Source organism: Euwallacea fornicatus, chromosome 14 (assembly GCF_040115645.1).
Source record: "Euwallacea fornicatus isolate EFF26 chromosome 14, ASM4011564v1, whole genome shotgun sequence".
Taxonomy (NCBI): Eukaryota; Metazoa; Arthropoda; class Insecta; order Coleoptera; family Curculionidae; genus Euwallacea; species Euwallacea fornicatus.
The window spans coordinates 1,610,230-1,630,334 of NC_089554.1; the positions used below are offsets into that span (position 1 = coordinate 1,610,230).

The 20,105-nt window shown below is 32.8% G+C and overlaps 3 protein-coding genes across 7 annotated transcripts; 2 read left to right on the plus strand and 1 right to left on the minus strand.

The window, feature by feature from the left end:
- Positions 1-10: 10 nt before the first annotated feature.
- On the plus strand, positions 11-5,658 carry LOC136343323 (glyoxalase domain-containing protein 4). The gene is made up of 5 exons (XM_066289985.1): positions 11-198; positions 565-717; positions 3,269-3,525; positions 4,472-4,627; positions 4,843-5,658. The coding sequence occupies exons 1-5, from the start codon at positions 71-73 to the stop codon at positions 5,127-5,129; spliced, it is 981 nt and encodes a 326-aa protein (XP_066146082.1). The 5' UTR covers positions 11-70; the 3' UTR covers positions 5,130-5,658.
- Positions 5,648-11,303, minus strand: LOC136343306 (zinc finger protein 708-like). Of its 3 annotated transcripts, none has more exons than XM_066289963.1 (15): positions 11,150-11,303; positions 10,093-10,197; positions 9,450-9,577; positions 9,113-9,330; positions 8,921-9,044; positions 8,746-8,867; positions 8,460-8,678; positions 8,252-8,402; positions 7,989-8,191; positions 7,639-7,820; positions 7,367-7,553; positions 7,101-7,306; positions 6,841-7,002; positions 6,542-6,741; positions 5,648-6,112 (listed from the first exon to the last, which is right to left on the minus strand). In XM_066289963.1, exons 2-15 carry the CDS (start codon positions 10,193-10,195, stop codon positions 5,939-5,941), a joined length of 2,379 nt encoding a protein of 792 aa, XP_066146060.1. In that variant the 5' UTR covers positions 10,196-10,197; positions 11,150-11,303; the 3' UTR covers positions 5,648-5,938. The 3 variants fall into 3 exon arrangements, with proteins under 3 accessions (XP_066146060.1, XP_066146059.1, XP_066146061.1); XM_066289962.1 differs by having other exon boundaries at positions 9,113-9,381; positions 9,444-9,577; XM_066289964.1 differs by having other exon boundaries at positions 9,113-9,381; positions 9,444-9,577; positions 10,028-10,197; positions 11,150-11,302.
- Positions 11,304-11,508: 205 nt separating this feature from the next.
- Tbc1d8-9 (TBC1 domain family member 8/9) lies at positions 11,509-20,101 on the plus strand. 3 transcript variants are annotated; one of them, XM_066290123.1, is made up of 22 exons: positions 11,509-11,911; positions 12,748-12,914; positions 13,121-13,288; positions 13,353-13,449; positions 14,190-14,294; positions 14,347-14,505; positions 14,559-14,615; positions 14,832-15,036; positions 15,190-15,419; positions 15,822-16,072; positions 16,126-16,234; positions 16,291-16,412; positions 16,669-16,851; positions 17,080-17,259; positions 17,324-17,421; positions 17,486-17,671; positions 17,725-17,913; positions 18,011-18,300; positions 18,553-18,787; positions 18,840-18,998; positions 19,052-19,101; positions 19,171-20,101. In XM_066290123.1, exons 1-22 carry the CDS (start codon positions 11,868-11,870, stop codon positions 19,265-19,267), a joined length of 3,381 nt encoding a protein of 1,126 aa, XP_066146220.1. In that variant the 5' UTR covers positions 11,509-11,867; the 3' UTR covers positions 19,268-20,101. The 3 variants fall into 3 exon arrangements, with proteins under 3 accessions (XP_066146220.1, XP_066146218.1, XP_066146219.1); XM_066290121.1 differs by having other exon boundaries at positions 11,510-11,911; positions 19,052-20,101; XM_066290122.1 differs by having other exon boundaries at positions 11,511-11,911; positions 15,202-15,419; positions 19,052-20,101.
- Positions 20,102-20,105: the final 4 nt, after the last annotated feature.

Consider the following 20,105-nt stretch of genomic DNA (forward strand, 5'->3'; position numbering starts at 1 on the left):
CACTTGACTAGTTAACCTTGAAAATTAGACTAATCTTTAAAATTCAAATTCCTTTCACTTTTTGTTATTAATGATCAATTCTTTCTTGCTTAACGTTGCAAAAGAGTTTTCTGGGTTGAAATTTGCTGATAGATTATTACGTTGCAGTAGTTTATTTCGTCGAGTTTCAGTTGTCCATTCTTTAGAGCTCAGAAAGAAGTAAGTACTACCGAACTTACTGGATCTTTTCTTTCGAATTTTTTAAATAATTTTTGTATATACTAGTTCCAGTATTTTACTTTTATTTAAGTTTGCTTAAAACGTATCCATGTTTTATACAATTTTCATCAAATTTACCAAAGTCTATAGCACTATGTAAGTGTTGCAGGCAAACCAAATTTTAAATCTGCTAGGATCACTGGGTTTTCCTTCCTAAAAGAATGAGACTAAATTTAACCCTGTCAAGGGCCACTATCCCATTATGTATTTGACAAAGGTTTTACAATGATTTCACTGCTTTCACTAAATCTAAAAAATACTTTTAATTTTTAAATCAGATGCAAATAAATAGGCTCTTGATTTTAGTTCCACTATGGTTTTATTACATGGACGAGGCCTCCACTTCGTCTTCAAAATTCCGGATCGTAATAAGACTATGGATTTTTACAGAAAGGTATTGGGAATGAAAGTGTTCAGACATGAAGAATTTTCTGAAGGATGTGAAGCTCAATGCAATGGGTAATTAAAATACCATTTTTTGTTGAAATCAATAAAGCCCTAAATGTATTAGCAAAAGTCTATTTAAAACTTTTTAATACAAGGTATCTTGATAATAATTTAAATGAAAGTACTCATGCAAGAAATGTTGATTGAATACTATTTTATTTGTTACTCAGATAATCTGTATCCCACATTTTAAATATATTTGTAAATAAAAATATCTCTGAATGACATGAATGTATGCATGTCATGATTACAGGTAGAGGATCAACCTATGTTCATCTGAACTTTTTTGTTTTTGTGCCAAGAATAATACAGTAGTGGCTATAGGTATAAAAACTTTCAATATTCCCCTAAATCTTTCTTTTACATTACACTTTTAAAGTTATTTGTATGTTACTGCTACTTAAAATTGAATAGTTTCAAAATATGCCCTAAATTAAAATCTAACTAATTAACATATAATCATAACAAAAAAATAAAATTTCAATGTGGACAAAATATGGAAACTTATAAATTTTATTTAAATAACCAGTAAAACTTAAAATTTGTTTCAAGTTTTATTTTAAGTTTGGTGACATACCCATCTTCCTTAATAATGTAAGAATACTTTTCCTTCATAAAATCATCAAATTTTCTACAAACCTCTACAAGAATTAATTTCTAGTCTCTTTCTAAAATTTCAAATAAATGCCTGAATTTACTGTAACACGTTCACGAAAATATTTTAATATTTTAAATATTTCTTCTTTGAGGACATTTAAAGCTATAGAAATATGACACTAAATGTTTGCATTCGTAGATAGCTTGACAATATGTTGTTTTATTTCATGAGTCAAATAATGCTTTAGCATCGTTACTGATATTTACATTTTTTTTTAATCAAAAACTGCAAAAAATGTATACTTTTCTAGCAATATATTTTTGTTCTTATCTTTATTCCAGATTAAATTCCAAAAAAAATTATTATACCAAGGAAGGCAGTAAACCATTAAAAGTAAAATCTATTCTATTAGGGGTACAAATAAGTTTCCGCCGTTTTCTATAAAAAAATTGGAATTAATTGTGAAAGAACGGGATATTACGTTTTATTCAAAGTATTGCCCATCAACGGCCACTACTTTTTCCCATCTTTCTGGCAGCATTCGGATACCACGGCGAAAAAACTCTTCATCTTTTGAAGCTATCCATGAATCGACCCAATTTTTGGTATCTTCATATGATGTAAAGCGCTGCTCAGACAGACCATGTGCCATTGATCGAAACAAGTGGTAGTTGGATGGGGCAAGGTCTGGTGAATATGGCGGGTGGGGTAGGACTTCCCAATTAAGTGTTTCCAAATAGGTTTTAACCGGTGCCGCAACATGCGGACGAGCATTATCATGTAGGAGAATAATCTTGTCATGTCTAGAGTAGTAATGAGCGCGTTTTTCCTTGAGTGCTCGGCTCAATCTCATTAATTGTGTTCGGTAGAGAGTTCCAGTAATAGTTTCGTTCGATTTGAGCAACTCATAATATACAACACCAAGTTGATCCCACCAAATACACAACATGAGTTTTTTTCCATGAATATTTGATTTGGCTACTGATGTTGAAACATGGCCAGGTGGACCCCATGATTTCTTCTTCTTTGGGTTATCATAATGGATCCATTTTTCATCCCCAGTGACTACACGATGCAAAAAACCCTTTGTTTTATGCCTGGCAAGCAGCATTTCACTCATGCAAAATCGGCGTTCGACGTCTCTGAGTTTCAGTTCATAAGGAACCCAATTCCCTTGTTTTTGAATCATTCCCAACATTTTTAAACGATGTGAAATTGCTTGTTGCGTCACTTCTAATGTAAGTGCAAGTTCTTTTTGTGTTTGAGACGAATCTTCCTCCAATAACACTTCCAATTCCGTATCTTCGTACGTTTTCGGCCTTCCACTGCGTCCTTTGTCTTCCACGTTAAACTCACCGTTTTTAAACTTGTGAAACCACTCACGACAACTTCTCTCACTCAAAGCAGCCTCACCATATGCTTCTACAAGCAATCGATGCGCCTCAGCTGCAGATTTCTTCAAATTAAAGAAGTAAATCAAAAGTTCCCGCAAATGACGCTTATTCGGCACAAAACTTGACATTTTTGCAAGAAAAAAAAATGTGATGCTGATACGAAACCACTAATACTTCTAGGTTATGTTGTTACTAGTTGATCAAACTTGCGATAGTAAGATTTACATCTAGCAATTTCAGCATAACCTTCTGGTGGGACCATGCTTTGTTAAACGGCGGAAACTTATTTGTACCCCTAATATATTATATATATTTTAAATTACACTCATTGATTAACAAAAAAAACTATATTTAAAAAGTTTCCCTACTTATGAGCACTACTGTATACTACATATAATATTTACAATCAGAACATCTTGTGAAATAATCTTGAAATAATCTCACACATAGCATAGGTAATAATTCTTATTTAAAGAGGTTTCAGTTAGAGTAAGCATTTTTACCTATATTACTAATACCTTTCAAAACCTGTTTGAACAAAAGTTCTGATTTGTTTATGACCATTCATTAGTGATTATGCCGGCCGTTGGAGCAAAACTATGATTGGATATGGCAATGAAGATGAAAATTTCGTAATTGAACTCACATACAATTATGGAATTCATTCATATGATAAAGGAAATGACTTCTTAGGCATTACCATTCAAGATGAGGAAATTTTGAAGAATGCTGAAAAACATAATTGGCCAATATTAGATGGAAATGTTTTAGAAGCCCCTGGGGGCTACAAATATTACATAATTGATGCTCCTGTACCTACAGATAGAGGTTCGTTTTCACTTTTTTTGATAATTTTCATTAACAATAAATATATATTTTCTAAAAAGGTAACTAAGCAATGAGCCACTCACTCTGCTCGTGAAAAAATGTATCCATCGGAGATGATAGTTTTATTTTTAAATTATATGCTACTAGACAGTAAATATACTCCACAGATCCCCAATTATTCTTTCTGGCGGTATATAACCCTATTGAACTTGAACCAACAAGTTTACCATTGATTAAATGTAATATATTAATACTATTAGGTTTTATCAAAAGCTCATCTTGTACTTTTAAAACCATTCCAATTTAAGTATACAATAACAATAATTTAATTAAGCTATCTAGGTATATCACTGCTAAATTGGAATTTTTATCTCCAATCTTAATTTGTTTCATAATGTTAATAAATAATATTTACTTTTTTCTCCTGTCTGTTAATACAGATGATAAAACCTAAATTATACTGACAAATTGAATGTACTTAATTCCATTGTAGCATCTATCCTAAATATCATTAAATATCCTTTAATCTTCAATAGTGTCCCACTTTAAATTTATTACAAAATATTCCATACAAATTGGTTATATATGTATGGGTAGATCTTGGTTGTAATAAGACATACACAGACACTTAGTTTGGGAAAGTTTTAAAGAATTTTATGAAAAACTCATAACTTAGTTCAAGAAGTGGTTTAATTTTTATTTACGGGGTTTCTAAATCAAGAGGAAAATCATTTTAAACTAAAAACATTGAGGTGATCCTTTTTTTAAGTAGAATAAATGTCAGAAATAATTCGTATTTATATATTTTTCATAAAATAATCTAAACCATTCTCCGCTTAATCAACAGTAACTCTTATAGCAGCCGAGTTTCGATACATTCAAAACCAATTTTGGAACACACACGATAATAGAATGCAAGTTGCATAAAAAAACTTCATATTTTTAGATCCCATCTTAAAGGTAACTTTGGGTTCTTCAAATCTTTCAAAATCCATTAATTACTGGAATGGCATTCTTGGTCTTACAATCTATGATAGAACTGAAAAGTCTGCCGCATTTGCTTTCAGTGAAAACACAACCAGGATTGAATTGAAAGATGTTGGTAAGAGATGTGAACTTTAAAATAAATCTACAACTTGTTTAAAATCTTGATTCGCTGTAGAAATCCGATAGTAGTTCAATAAGGAAAAATATTTGCTTTGCATGGTGAGTCGAGATTTAAAAAAAACTGGTATAAGATATAATTATTATATGCACTCACTTTACTGTTCTTTCAAAATTGTGAAAGCTTGATGAAAAAGGTATTTTTATCTGCAGGCGGACCTGTTGACAGACGTCAAGCTTACGGCCGAATCGCTTTCTCTATTCCTTACGCGGAGCAAGAGCCACTATCCGAACACATCAACAAGAACAAACAAACCATATTAACACCACTCCTCTCACTTCCCACTCCAGGTAAGCAAACTGTGAGGGTCATAATTCTCGCCGATCCCGATGGCCAAGAAATTTGTTTCGTGGAAGATGAAGGCTACCGGAAATTGTCGGAGCCAGATTTTGAGAGTGAGAAGGTTTTGGATCGTCAAATTGCAAAAGACAAATCTTAAGCATAGTTTCGGTTTCACAACGTTTATGAATATTTTGGGAACATAATAAATCATTTTGGTTATGGTTATTTTTAAGTACATGTAGTATTGTTCGCGGCTGCAGTAGGAAAGTGTAAGATGGCTACTGAGTATAGAACAGAAAAATAAAAACTTAAGCTCAAATAGTGAGCCCACGATTATCAAAAATACTACATCGTTTTGGTGGTACTACTGTTATCCTGTGAACAATTTTTTGAACAGAAGAGTTTTTGATTTTCTGTTCCATACCCTACAGCAGGTATATGATCTTTTTAAAGTTTAAAACAGGGTAAATTAATACATAAAATATTATGGAGATTATTAGAAGAAAACGTTAAAAGTATCATGAGCTTTCCGTTGTGTTTGAACACTGGTTTTGATAGTTTACGTTTTATTAATATATACTTATTATTGTTATATAACGGGTCCTGTAGGTATTAAAAGGATCTTTTTCTATATTTTCGTGTAATGTTTAATTTGAAATAAATGAAATTACAATCTAAAATAAAAATTGTATTACATTTTGAGACAATATTAAGAAAAGCAAGTGTAAACCGTCTTTAATCACAATCCCTAGGCAAGATTATAAAACAATGCACACAAAAAATACATATAAAAAGCTATCGTATATGAAAAAAAACATATAAAACAAATAGCACGAGATTCTGATTTTAATACTGAAAAAAATATATAAACTAATGTTACATAGAGTAAATAACAACTATAACCTCCGCTGTTGTAAAATTTCTTGTTACATGTTAAAACGTCCCTATAGCCGTTCCACACTAGAATTACTTTTCAATCTCCATTAAAGCGATTGGAGGCTCTTTGACCGGTTCAACAAAACTTTCAAAGGTGGCCTCACTCCCTGTAAACATCGTATCGTATTTATAGACATAGTTTTCATTTTCTTGTTGTGAAATGGAAGGCTTATCTTCGTCCTCTTCCACGAGAACTGCCATTTCCTGAAAAAAACAGCTTAACATTTTCTTCAATCGAATTATATGCGTCACTGTAGTTTTGAGATTAATTTTGCATTTTTCCATATTGAAAAATCCATTTCGCTTCAAATTAATATTTCAAAATACGGATAGACATAAAATAGAACATCGTATCGCAATAGCGTCCTGTGCATAAACTGAGATGTGAAATTTACTTTACTGCGATATGACGTTATGCTTTGCCAACCACACTTTTCAAGCATTACGAGTTATGTTACGAGATGCTGTTCGTGATTTATTGGTGATTCAAGTGAGAAAATAAACAAATACGTAAAAAAAACTCGTGTCCCTCTACTCGGGCTTTTATGGGTTGTACCCAAAAATGTACTTGGACAAATATATATTGAGATTTAAAAAGTTATTTTTCAAATCGTCAAAAGAAATAAAGGATACCTTCTTTTTGTTGCCGTTTTCAGTCGTAGTCTTAAAATGTGTCATTCGATGTTTTTTCATCGCAGACATCGTAATGAATCCTTTCCGACATTCTGGACAACGATGAGGTCGTTCCCCCGTATGGATCATTTCGTGCCCTTTTAAAGTACAGGAGTTTGTGAACGCCTTTGAACAATATTTGCAAGTCCATTTCTTAATACCTATGACGAATTTTGAAAGGATTAAAAAAAATTATTAAGAAATTTCCATTATACAAACTCTGATTTAAGCGAAAATAGTTGGGCTTGTTTAATGTTTACCTAAATGAATATTCAAGTGAGTTTTTCGATGGATCCAAGTTTTAAACCCTTTGCCACATATATGACATTCATAAGGTCTTTCGTTTGTATGTACTCTGACATGATTATCCAGTCGTTGTTTATCTTTAAAAACTTTTGGACAATAACTACATACAAATTCCCCTGAAAGCAAATGGGAAACCGAGATACAGATAATACATTATATACAATTTTCAATTTTATATAATTTGAATTCATGGTTCAAACCATTTAAAAATCACCTTTGTCATTTCTTAATTTTGCAGATTTTCCCCATGTAGCGAACATATTCTTATTCCAGCCCGGTGCTTCGTGATTTTTTAAATGAAGTTTAAAATTCTCCTCACGTACAAACTGAGATTGGCATTTGTCACATTCATATAATTCATGACCGAAATCCTTTACGTGTTCTTTAAATTGTTCTTCTGTTGCAAAAGAATCGTAACATCTATAAATATCAAGAAACCAATCATACATAATTTATTAAATATTAAGGCGATCAACAAACTTTTTGCAAACAAAACTGTGACCTTTGTGCTTTGCTCTATGCATGGCAATAGCATACTTATGGAAAATTTTCAATTCCCTGCCACAAGATTCGCAAAAGAAGTTCTTCTTTGTTGGTTTGTTGTCCACTGGAATGCCCTGATGAAATTTTTGAATGTGTAGAGTGAGATTCCTTTTAGTTGTGTAACCTAAGAAATTTAGAAAATGAAATAAGACTTACATTGATACATAAAATTTATTAAATCCCTTTGTCAGTGTGATGATTAAACTTACTTTGCCCGCAGGTATCACATAGAAACCTCATGTCGTTATGCGCCACCAGAATATGTCTTCGAATATTATTTGAATTGGCGAATTCCCTAGGACATTCAGGACATTTAAATTTTTGGCTCTCAGTTTGTGGATTCAAATGTTTCCTCCTCCTGTGCTCGTATACTGCTTTTCTATTTTTAAATCTAAAATATAATCTTTTTACTAAACTTCTTACAATGACAAACGCAAGAAAAGACGAATAATGACCCATGTTGATGTTAAAACATTCTAACTCTTCTATTACTACTTATGGGTGTACTACTTAATTCTTTATTTGCGATTTAATTATTGCTCTTCCAAATGTTACTTACTGTTCTCCACAAACTGTGCACTTCGTATTATGCTCGGCTGACTTATAATGAGCATTCAACTCATTGTAAGTCTTGAAGCTAATCAAACACAATCTGCAACACTTCAATTGCCCATGTTTTACCATCATATGGTACAGCAAACTGAACGGATTATTGAACTCTAGGTAGCAAATAATACATTTTGATTCGGTACTGTGAACAGTCTAAAAAACACAAATAAAATTCAGTTTTCCTTGTGCACCTACTGAGAAAAATTGTCAAACCTTCAGATGGGCTTCTATATTATTATACCCATAAAAAGTTTCACAGCAAAATTTGCATAAATATTTCGAATTACGTGATTTCCTCGGAACGGCCACGTCATTGGTTTCATCCAATTCCTCACCATTCCGATCCTCTTCATCAGAATTAAACCTTGGTTAAATCAATGTTTAAGAAATTATTTACTTTAAAAAATTAGCAAGTAGGTACCTCTCATTGGGTTCAAAATCTGGATCATTCTCCTCATTAATATTAAGATACAATTTTATATCTTCAGTTTTTAGATCATCCACCGATGTTTTAACGTCAATGCATTTTTGGCTATGTTCTATTAAGTCTTCCAAGTTATCTCCTTCATAACAACATTTCAAACACTTCAAAATCGTCGTATCCAGAAAATGAACATTTTGCATATGTTTCAATTGATTTCTGGAAATGTAAAGCAGACTTATTAATACCACAAAATGCTATTTGTAGCATATTTATCTAGCCCTACCTAATTTTTTTTCCACATGATGGGCAAATATTTAGTTGAAATTCAGTTTTAATTTGAGAATCACATTTGATAATAGGCGGGTTAATGTTCTTCTCTCTGCCTCTACTTTTCGGGGACCTTTTCTAAAAATCAAATCAAGTATAAAATGTTACTATACAGGAAAACAAGCCTTTACTTTAATTTCTGTAGTATGTTCTCCATTCGATTCATCACGTGATTCATATGCTTGTTGAAGACTTTTCAACTTCTCAGACAAAGGTGTATTATCATCATCAGAATCGCTAAGTACATTAACGCCTCTAATCACGAAACATTTCATATAAATTAACATCCAATTATCAAACATTTGTGGCATTTTAATACCCACCTAACAATATGAGCACTTGCATCAGAAGTCTGAGCAATGTCTGAATCAGAATCAGTCTTCCTTATAATGCTTTCCAGCACATTTGCTACTTTCTGATTATAAACATGTAAATCAAAATTATCCTTCAACTCTATTAAAACAGCAATGTGTCTACAAGCAAGGTCAAGAGACAAATAGGAATGCTTCACTTTCTCAATAAAATCGTGGATTGGTTTTAGCTGTTGCAGGCAATGTGTACAGATTAGAGCTGGAAATATATCTGCTTCTATCTAGAATTCAATGTTGCTGTTATTCTCTAAGAGCGACTATGTAGAGTGTAATTAGTGCTTACCTTTACCTTGCAAATGTCTTCGTATAATTGGAAACTAGGTGTATCCTCAAAATATGTATCTTGCATATTAACTGTTTGTTCACTAACACATAAGCATGCTCTGCATATTTTATTCACTATATGTAGAGGATCATCTAGAAGAATACAGGAAAAAATTAATTCTTATTTGGGTTGGAATATACCCTAAGTAAGTCCTGTCACAAAAAACGAAAGTAGCAGTAAGACCACCGTCACATACAATGGAAGACAATGTACATCACAGCAAAAGAAAACTTATCTCTCAGCAAATGTGTGAAATATGTAATGTGCTATTTTAATTGGTTGAACATTTTTGCAATTTTCACTTTTGACCATTTTTCGCCATATGTGGCGGTGACCTATGTCCTTATTTAGGAAGGCATGAATAAGTCTGTTATTATGCAATGTCATTTGTGGAAATGCCTTTTTTTCTCAGTCATGCAAATGATAGAATTAATAAAGAAAAAGTAATGTGTCTTTAAAAACATAAATTAATGGTGAATATTGAGTTCTGCAAAACGTTATGACTTATACTTTTTCCAAAAGACTCAGTAAGTACCACATACCTTTTTCTCCATTATAATTGTATGAGGGCTCCAACTGCAAACCTATAAAAAACAATACAACTTACCTTTTGTGTCTAGGTGCCTTTGGTTGATCTCCATGGACTGCAAATTGCCTAAATTTGCGACATGTTCACTGCTGTGAAGCAGGTGAAATTCTACCTCATCCATTGCTAATAAGACATGTAGATATGTGTTAGTTGAACAGTAGTGTAGTATTGGGAATATAATACTCTACATTTTAATCTTCCATAAGCTTTTTTCTATCATTTCAGAAGATACAGATGATAGAAACTTTTTGAATTAACCATCATAGGGATCACTTAAATGGATGTACATAGTGCTAGCTAAATAAGAAAAAGTTGCACATTTTACTGAGAACTTGTTCTTGTATACAGTATTCAGAAATGAATTGACCCAACTATAGAGTATGATTCCTCAAGTTACTTTATACAGGGGAGTTAAATTCATTCTTTTTTCTCCTTATAGCTCCCAGAATTTTTAAGATTGTTCATATTATCATGTGCCAAATAATTATTCAAATTTTATCTCGATAGGATGCAAGGAAATGGATACCTTTTTTCTAGGGGTGCCCTTCTTTTAATCTCCTGCAAAATTTTCTCAATATGCTACCATTCATATCAGGAAAAGAGATTTTGAAATTACATAAAAGATTCAATTTCCTTAAATCAAATGCTCAGTGAATGGCATGATATGCTTGTTTTACAATAGTAAATGTTCATATAGGTTTTATAACAAAGTCTGTTAATAAATGGTCTCTAAAATGAATTTACTTTACTCCAGTTTTAAAGATTAACGTAATGATTGATATTAATAATTGATATATATTAATGCATTTACATTATACAATACACACTATTTATTACTAGTTGTAATTATTGCTATTTTGGACCAGTTGTATATCAAGCTTTACAATAAATCTGGGACTTGAGCATTGCATTTGACAAATCGTTATTCGGATAAAACTTTCCCTTTAATTGTGGGTAACATTCAAAACATGAGTATACAAGTGGTGATGAATATAATTCAGATTTGGGCATTTTTCTTTTTCCTTAAGAAAATGTATGCTGATTTTCAGAGTTTAATGTTATTTATGTTACTTACCTTAATTATTTTGTAATATTTCCAATTATTAAAGATATTTCAGAAATATTATAATTCGTACATGCTCACGACAATTAATAAAAAATCATAAATAATAAGATTTATTATTACGTATTTTTACTAGCCCTTTCACCAATTTCCTCAATATAATTCATTCAATGTCAAAACCATATGTTTTGACTATAGTTACCCCTGACGTCATGTGTCATATGTAAAACTAGTTGTTATTGTATTATAAATAGCAGGGAGTCGTAGGTATGTATCACGTGGTTACTGTCATATTTTGCTGCGGTTAGTCACGTGAATATCTCATCTATTTCATTAAGTAGTTTAAAAAGTTTCAGAATTCAGTGAAACTAAATCAGCTGTTTATTACTGACACTGGAAATATAGAAAAAAAATTAACAAAAAGTCAGATAATTTTTTTTTGTGGTTTATTTTTTAGCCGAATTATGGAATTTTAACAGTTTTTACACAGTAAATTAGTCGCATAAACTGTGTTATTAAGTGTCCCTTTAATATAAAAAAAATTCAGTGCATTCAACCTGTTTTCCCATTGCACAATACCACATAGGCGCAGTATTATTATTTCATGTTTGTTTATTGTTCCCAAAGCCTTATCAACAATGATCTTATTAGGACGATTTCCTCATTTCTAGACCTAAACTAAAAGGTTTCGAAATTGTTCATTTGTTAGTAATCCTTGAAAGGGGTGAAAATGTTTGTAAAACCTGAGGAAGTGCTTATTGCTAATGCATTTTGGTAAGTTCCTGACCAGATGTAATGGTTCAAATTAGTCATATTTTCTATTCCTACAAGTAACAAGTGGATATTTGCATAAATCAGTAATAAAGAGGTTGATAAGTTAAGTGAATTATTTATGCAGGATGCTTTTCAATCATATAGCACTATTTAATAAGATATGTATTCTTGAATATAGAATAAAGAAAATAGTTAATGTAAACATGTATTCCAATTTAATTGATATCATAGATGCAGGTTGTTAAAAGTTGAGAAAAAATTAAGTTTTTAATTTATTCTGCTTAACTTACTGCAGATATAGCTTTCAAATTTTAAATGAGTATTAGGTAATAGATGCAGCTTAGTATGTGAATTCCTGCAACTACTATATAGGGTAATGTATTTTTTTACTTTTTGGTCCATAAAATCCTTTAGGAAACTTGCTCATATGCCATTGGTGGTGAATTGTAATATTTCTCTTAAGTTCTTCAAATTATTAACTAAATTTTATTTCATGTCATTTTTACTTGAATTCTATTCAGTTTGCAAGAAATAAAGATTATAACTCTTTTAACATAAAATATTGGAATATTCTTTAATAATTACAATAAACTTGAAAAAAAACACATTTTAGCAACCACATCCATAACTCCCATTAGTTCCTTTAAATTGTTGTGTTAACAGCATCTAGTAAGTTATATTAATGGTTCCACGTCAAGTTCTTCTAGAAATGGTGTAGGAGAAAGGATATACAATTTTTGGTTGATTCTGAGAAGGGCAATCTGACATTAATTCACTCTTGAATTAATTCTTAACATGTAGCAATGCAGAAGAAATTACAAATTTGAACGTTTCAGGGAAACAGAAGAAACATCACTATATTTTGTACTGCAACACAGAAAAGGTCATGGCACAATTAGAGGATTATCATCATTACTTGTAGGAACCATTGACAGTATTTTTGACACAAAACCTGCTCCCTATAGGATCTTACATCAAACGCCCAATTCAGAAGTTTATTATTGTAAGTAGTGTGTGCATTAGCATGACTACTAATAATGCAGGAATTAAGATTGTGACTCCAAATTAAATAATTCTAACAAATTTTTCATAAAATAAATATTCTGATAAATGTATTTTGAAACATTTAGTGCATTTGAGAAAAGTTGAGAAAAAGGGTTTCACTTTGATGCTCTTTCATAGCAAAATAGTGGTTAAATTAAATTTTAGTGGTGGCTTGTGGTATGACCAAACATGAAATTGTCCATGATTGGGAATGGCTATTTACCAATGTGTGTGAGACTTTGCATGCATTTGAGAATGAGGAAGATATAACAGAATTTGTGACTTGTAAAATAGAGTCTGTGATTGCTGCAAATCAGGAACAGGAAGTGGAAGGTATACATACATTGTTAGCCAATTTTGAATTATGCAGTGATTTTCTATTTTGTTGGAGTTTCAGATAAAGACTCAAAATCTTTTAAGATAATATCAGACAAATTTCAAAGACTGTTTGGATTAGCAAGGGATGAAAAACTAGTAAATTATTATTCATGCAGGTATGTCACTTTAGAAGATACATAAGGTATTCTCTGCCTCTAAAGTAAAATTTAAAGCAAGCACAATTAAAAACAGAATGTTTTATTTAAAATCAGAGTACTAGATAGATGCTTGACTTCTCACAGTTTTTCAGATGTTATTTCAATTTGCAGTAGCTCTTATTGAAAGTCTTTGAAACCTTAAAAAATTTTAACTGTATACTCTATGGCAGCTGACACTTAAATCAAACATACTTCATTACTCTTTAATTATCGAGTATCCCAGTTCAGTTGAAATGTAGGGATTTTGTAACTAGGAGGACTACATAAGGTTTAATATGCCTCTAAAAAAGACCAAACGCAAGCGAAGTTGGTTCAGTGTTACCAGATCTTCCACCATTTCAGAATTTTTAGTGATATAGGTTCTAGTGATGGTTTAATGTTTTTTTTTTTTGTTTTGTTTATTTACATTGCTGCTTTTGCTCTGATATATGTAAAAATTTTTACCACCAAGAAGGCAGAGAAATCGATACTAATTTAAATATCAAAGTGGAGATGTCGGCTAAACTAACTCCGCCCACTTGAGCCACGAGTCTCGCAGCCCACTTCCTTGGTCTTTATCGAAGACATATTAAAGTTCATGCGGTCCTTCACCCACTTGTACAATCCCTATGTTCCAATTGACCTGATAGTACTTGTATAATTATATATTGGTCCAACGAACATGGATCAACAATATGGTAGTAAAAGGTTTATTTTAGCTATTGGAAGGGCAGGTTGCCAAGGCAAGGATGGATGTATCTGTCGATAAATTATTGCTGTTTCCATGCCTTTATTCTGGGTATGGATACCAAGGTTTGCATAAGGTGACTTATATAAGAGTCCTGACACTGCTATAACTACAAAGATATCTTATAGATGGTCAGAAGTTACAGTACTTAGCAAAAAGAATAGTGTCTTGCTACCAGATGCAATTAAAATAGCCACTAGAGAAAAGGAATATATTTTCATCATGTTTATAACAAAAAATGAAACATATAGTCTTATGGAGCAACTGGTTGATTTAGCGGTAAAAAAGTATGCCTTAGTGCATTAAAGTAGGATCATATTTTTAACACTGTTTGGTTTAGGCTTATAGATGATAAGAAGAGTTATAGAGAAGATAAAGAACTTTTAAATAAACTGAGGTATGTAGTAATAATTGGCTTGTTTGAACCTACCTGTCCATTATCTGAAAACAATTCAAGAATTCTTCTGGGTAAGCGTATTGTACATTTCTTGCTTCAATCTGCGATATAAGTTGCCCAGAAGGATTTTCATTGCATGTGAAACGAATTCCTGTACGTTCAAACAAAGCAACTATTAGTTTTCTAAAAAAAAATGTTATATTACTTTTTGTGTAGCAAAAATGTTCCAAAAAAGGCCTCTTTCCTGAAAAGGGATCTCGATGCCAGGGCGCAATCTGAAGCCTACAGAATGATGTTCAGGCTACCGTCGTCTGAGAAGCTTGATGGGTCTATAGATTGTACCCTGATGACTCCCTATAATCGGAGACACGTTGCGGGGAGGTTATTTTTGTCCCAGAATTACATTTGTTTCGAAAGTAGGGTGAGTTTAATTCGAGTTTTTTTGTGGGTCTCTGCGTAAATAGGTCGTTCTATAATTTGTGCTTATGTTTATACCCAATTGTTTAACGCCTTGTAACAGCTTATTCAAATAAAAAAACTAATGCATGCCCTAATAATAAATTGCACTATTTAGCACCTATTTCAGGTAAAGGCTCAAGTGAGTGTAGTCATCCCGTTAAGAGATGTGATAGTAGCAGAAAAAATTGAGGCCAACTCCTCCAATCAGGCGTTAGATAAAGCCATAATAGTGACTGTAGGAAACACTTTGAACAGAACTAATTTCATTTTCGCACAAATCTTAGACCGGGATTTCGTTGTTGAAAAGTTATCGGAGTTGTTGGCGCGGACGCAAGAAATGAAAGTGTAAGTTTATATAGAAAATGATGTGAATTTATGTTAAGAATGTGCTATAGAGACTTTCACGAGGGGCGATTTGAAGGGAGATATTTTATCGAGAACCTTTTTCTAAAAGCGTTCTTAATTTTTAGATGAAGGGAGATTTAAAAGAATATAAGGTTTTGGAGTGTTGTGACACTCACTCACTCGAAACATTTTTGGAGGATTAAATTTGGGCATAACACGCAGGAAAATTGATCTCGAATAAAAAAATAAAAATAAATATTCAAAACTTACTTTTTGTTTTCAATATCTTCGGAAATTCTCGGATTTTTCCAAATTTTTAAACGACATATGATTCAGTTCCAAATTGTACAACTTTCTGATAATTTAAATTACAGAATAACACACAAAATTCCCATTTGATAGGTTTAACAGAGGCGAATCCCTTATTAACGAAGAGCCTGTCTGGAAACCTCAAAAAGCCCTCATGGGCTTATTTCCACTTAGTCCTATACCCGAGGTAAGTAAACGACAAACACAAAAAGCCAAAGAGTGGGAAGAACATTTTAACACGTTCGGCCGAGGAGTTTCAATGTATAGAACTACGGAAGTTGCAAAACTAGTACTGGAGGGTATTCCTGATCATTTAAGAATGGAAATATGGATGTCGTTTTCTGGTAGCATTTCTTCTTTATATTTTCCTGTAGATTTCCAACAGGGTGGTTTGTAGGTGCTCTACATGTTAAAGCTGCCCATCCGGGATATTACCGATCTCTTGTCGATAAGGCCTTACGGAAACAGTCCACAGCTAATGAGGAAATTGAAAGAGATCTTCATAGGTGAGTATTTGATCATTGTAAGCTGAGTTTTTGTTTTTATTTCTGACATATTTTAGGTCGTTGCCCGAACATCCAGCTTTCCAAACTGAAATAGGAATCGATGCTCTTAGAAGAGTTTTGTGTTCTTATGCAGTACATAATCCTAGCATTGGGTACTGCCAAGCAATGAACATTGTTGGTAAGTTGTTTGTATAAAAATTATTTAATCAACATTTGTTTGCGTTAGTAGGACTTTTGAGTTATGCGCGGATCTCACAGACTGTTTCACGAGTATTAGCTGGAAAATAATAACTATTTGATAATGAATTTCAGATAAATAAGAATAAAATAAAGAAGTTAAAAATAATCTTGTCTTAAATCGCTCTATAATGTCTATTTGGAATAATATTCATAGATATGCATGCAGCCTATACCATATTATACTACATTTTTAGCGTCGGTATTACTAATTTATTGCAATGAGGAAGAGGCGTTTTGGCTATTGGTAACATTGTGTGAGAATTTGCTACCTGATTACTATAACCAAAGGGTGGTTGGTGCTGTTGTGGATCAAGGAATCTTAGACGAGCTCACTTTGGAATATTTGCCTAGTTTACATGATAAATTGTTGCAATTAGGTACGTTAAAATTAGATATTCACGAATGTAATGTATGTAGATTCTTAGAGAAAAGTAAATATGTTTTATTTGGAGCTAAAAAGACTTGCGTACCTCGCTTGCAGTTCGGAGCGTAAACGTCTCCCTTAGGGAATAATGGCTATTCTAAATAGCTCGTATAATAATATACTATTGCAATATCAACGCCTAGATACAGAACTTTTTGACACATAAAATCCAATCTTTCAGGTATGATGAACATGATCTCACTTTCTTGGTTTCTAACTATATTCTTATGCGTGATGCCATACGAATCGGCTGTAAACGTAATGGATAGTTTTTTCTATGATGGCGCCAAGGTTATATTTCAAGTCGCTCTTATGTTATTGGAATGGAACCAAGATAAAATTTTAAACTGCAAAGACGAAGGTACATTCTCCCTTAAAAAAAAACACTGCAATCGAAATATTCGAACACAATTGCACTGATTTAGGTGAAGCTATGCAGTTGCTCTCAGAATATTTGATGGGCATATTCAACAATGAAGGGAGAGGTGCTATACGAAATAAGAGCTACGAGGAACAGACACGGGTAAATTCAGATAATAAGATGCGGTAATATCTTGATAATTATCCATGTAATTTCAATGTTGCAGACAGTTTCAATACAAGTTTTAGTTTATGAGGCGTATAGGCGGTACGGCGGTTTGACCACGGGACAAATCGAAAGACTAAGGCTAAAACATAGGTTAAGAGTAGTGCAGGAACTCGAGGATACCTGCGAAAGGAACGTGTTACGCTGTGTGATAGGCGATGGATATTTCACCAAAGCGGAGTTACAGGTTTCAGTTTTGATTTGTTATTTTGTCCTGTAGTGGCACCTATAAATTTCTAGGACTTGCTAAGTCTAGTCAGAGAAGAAATTATTACCCAAAAGAAACATATTCCGAACAAACACGATCCTTCTTTACAACCCTATGAAACGTTCAAAGTGGATTTTGATTATTTCAAAATCCTTTTTGTGGCTGTTACTCCTTGGGGTAAAGGGGAGACAGCAGAATCTTTAGCAGCAAGAATATTTACTGTAAGAAGTTTTTCTTGTTCCATTTTTGAGTTATTATTACTTTCAATAATTTCAGATGTGGAAAGGTTTTTTACAAGATTTATCATATTTTTTGTAGCTCATGGACTCAAATTGTGACGGTTATTTAAATTTCCGTGAACTGGCTGCCGCCATAGGCCTTACATCCACGGCAGACGCTTCTCAACGACTTAAACTTCTCTACACCATTCACTTACCGCCGCTACTTAATATGTCTGACATGGAGTCCCCCGTTAAACACGAGTCTGGAGCTGAAGTGGCCTCGGAGGCCACCGATTTCTTCAGGGGAGTGGAAAAAAACATGGAACTGCTCTTATTGGACGAACCGTCGCCATCGGAGGATGTTAGTCTCGGCGCATGTCAAGGGCGGTGAGTTTTCCTGATTCTTTGTTTTGCGATTTCTTCGTCGTACAACAAAATAAGAAAAGTCATTTATGCAACTTATTAGGAAATTCTACTTTACATAAATCATATCATATTACAAAACTGTTTCGATCATCCCGCAGAATCCCACTCGTTACATAATAGTATCCATCTCTTGATTAGTTACATAAATAACAATTAATATTTACATCTTCTTATTCGAATTTGACCATCAGCAAAAATGTTCTGTCCTTACAGTGAAGGCGTCCGCTCTCAAGCTTCCGTAGACAATTCTATTGGTAGTCAGTCTAGCATTCCCGAGTCACCATCAGTCAGAGACTGGGAAAATAAGAGCTTGAGCAATTTACGAAATTTAGTGCAATCCAGGGACAGTAAAACCAACCTAAAATCGGTACCTAAAATGTCTCAGCCGCATTTTATTACGCTGTGGAAGACTGTTTATGATATTATCCAAACTGAACCCGAGGATTTGGTGAGAAATCGTAGAAGCTTCCCAGTTGGTTTTTCACTGAAGAATGTTTCAGGAAACTTATCATGCGATTGCAGACGTAGGAACACTTTTGCTCGAATTGGGCGATGTGGGCAAACAGTTTTTTGTAGGTAGGGATGAGAGTGTAGACAGTCTGGCCACTGCTGCTGCAGCAGCTGTTTCGGACCAGTCACCAGCTTCTGAAACAGTCGATGTACGTATTGTTTTTACCGGAATGTGTTCAAAATTAAAGAGTCCCTCCTTCAGGATCCGGATAAAAATGGAAATCCATCCACTGCAAAAACCGGAATTCAGTGGTACATTACCGTAGAACAGTTTTTGGCGTCCATTCTTAACGCTCAACCGTTGGTTGATTTTTTCTCTAGGCGATCGTTCATTAGTGAAAATATTAAAATTTTGAGAGGCAAGAAAATTAATCGATTTAACTCTATTTCTGAAGTGCCTGCCACTGTACGGTCTTAAAGCAGTACCTCATAGTTATGAGACATTTACGCTTTTGCCTTAGTAACTACAATACACAGATTCATTGATGTAAATCCTGTATTTAAGTCTTATTTCCAATCCGAAAACTGATACGTCTACTCAAATTCTATAAACATTCCATTGAATGCCTCTTTATTTTCAATATGTATATAACATAGATTTTTAGTACTTACAAGTGGTAGTCTATGAAAATTTGACGTTGACAGTGTTGCCTATTTTCCGGACATGTGTAAAAGGAAGATAAAACATAGAGGAAACTTAAAGATTTTATGGGCTACCGCTTTCCAAAAAAATAAATAAATAAATGGGGTATGTGTAGGTATCATATGAATTATGAAAGCGGTTATACGTTTATATAACTATTATAAACCAGGTTGCAGTCGTAATGTATTTTGATAAGTTATTTTTCTAAGTGTCGCATTCAATGATAGAGCAAATAACATTCGTAGTATTTTTTTATCATACATCACTTTTTGTGCAATATAGATATTAATTATAAAATTTGACAATTAGGTCTCAGTACTGGAAAATATTTTGATAAACAATTCTACTATTGGATGAACATATAACACATTTTTTTTATTCTCTAAATAACTACAAATTGATTCATAAATAGTAGATTCATTAATTCCTTTTTTAGATCTTTACGTGGTATAAAATAGGTTGCTCTTTTTTTATATCTTTATAACTTTCCTTTAGCATCATGTACTTTTTCCGTAATATGTATTATGTAATCAGTTGTGTATATCATATTGTTTATTATAAAAAAATAAATGAAATAAATAATGGTTGGTGCCATCTTGAAGCCCGTTATTAT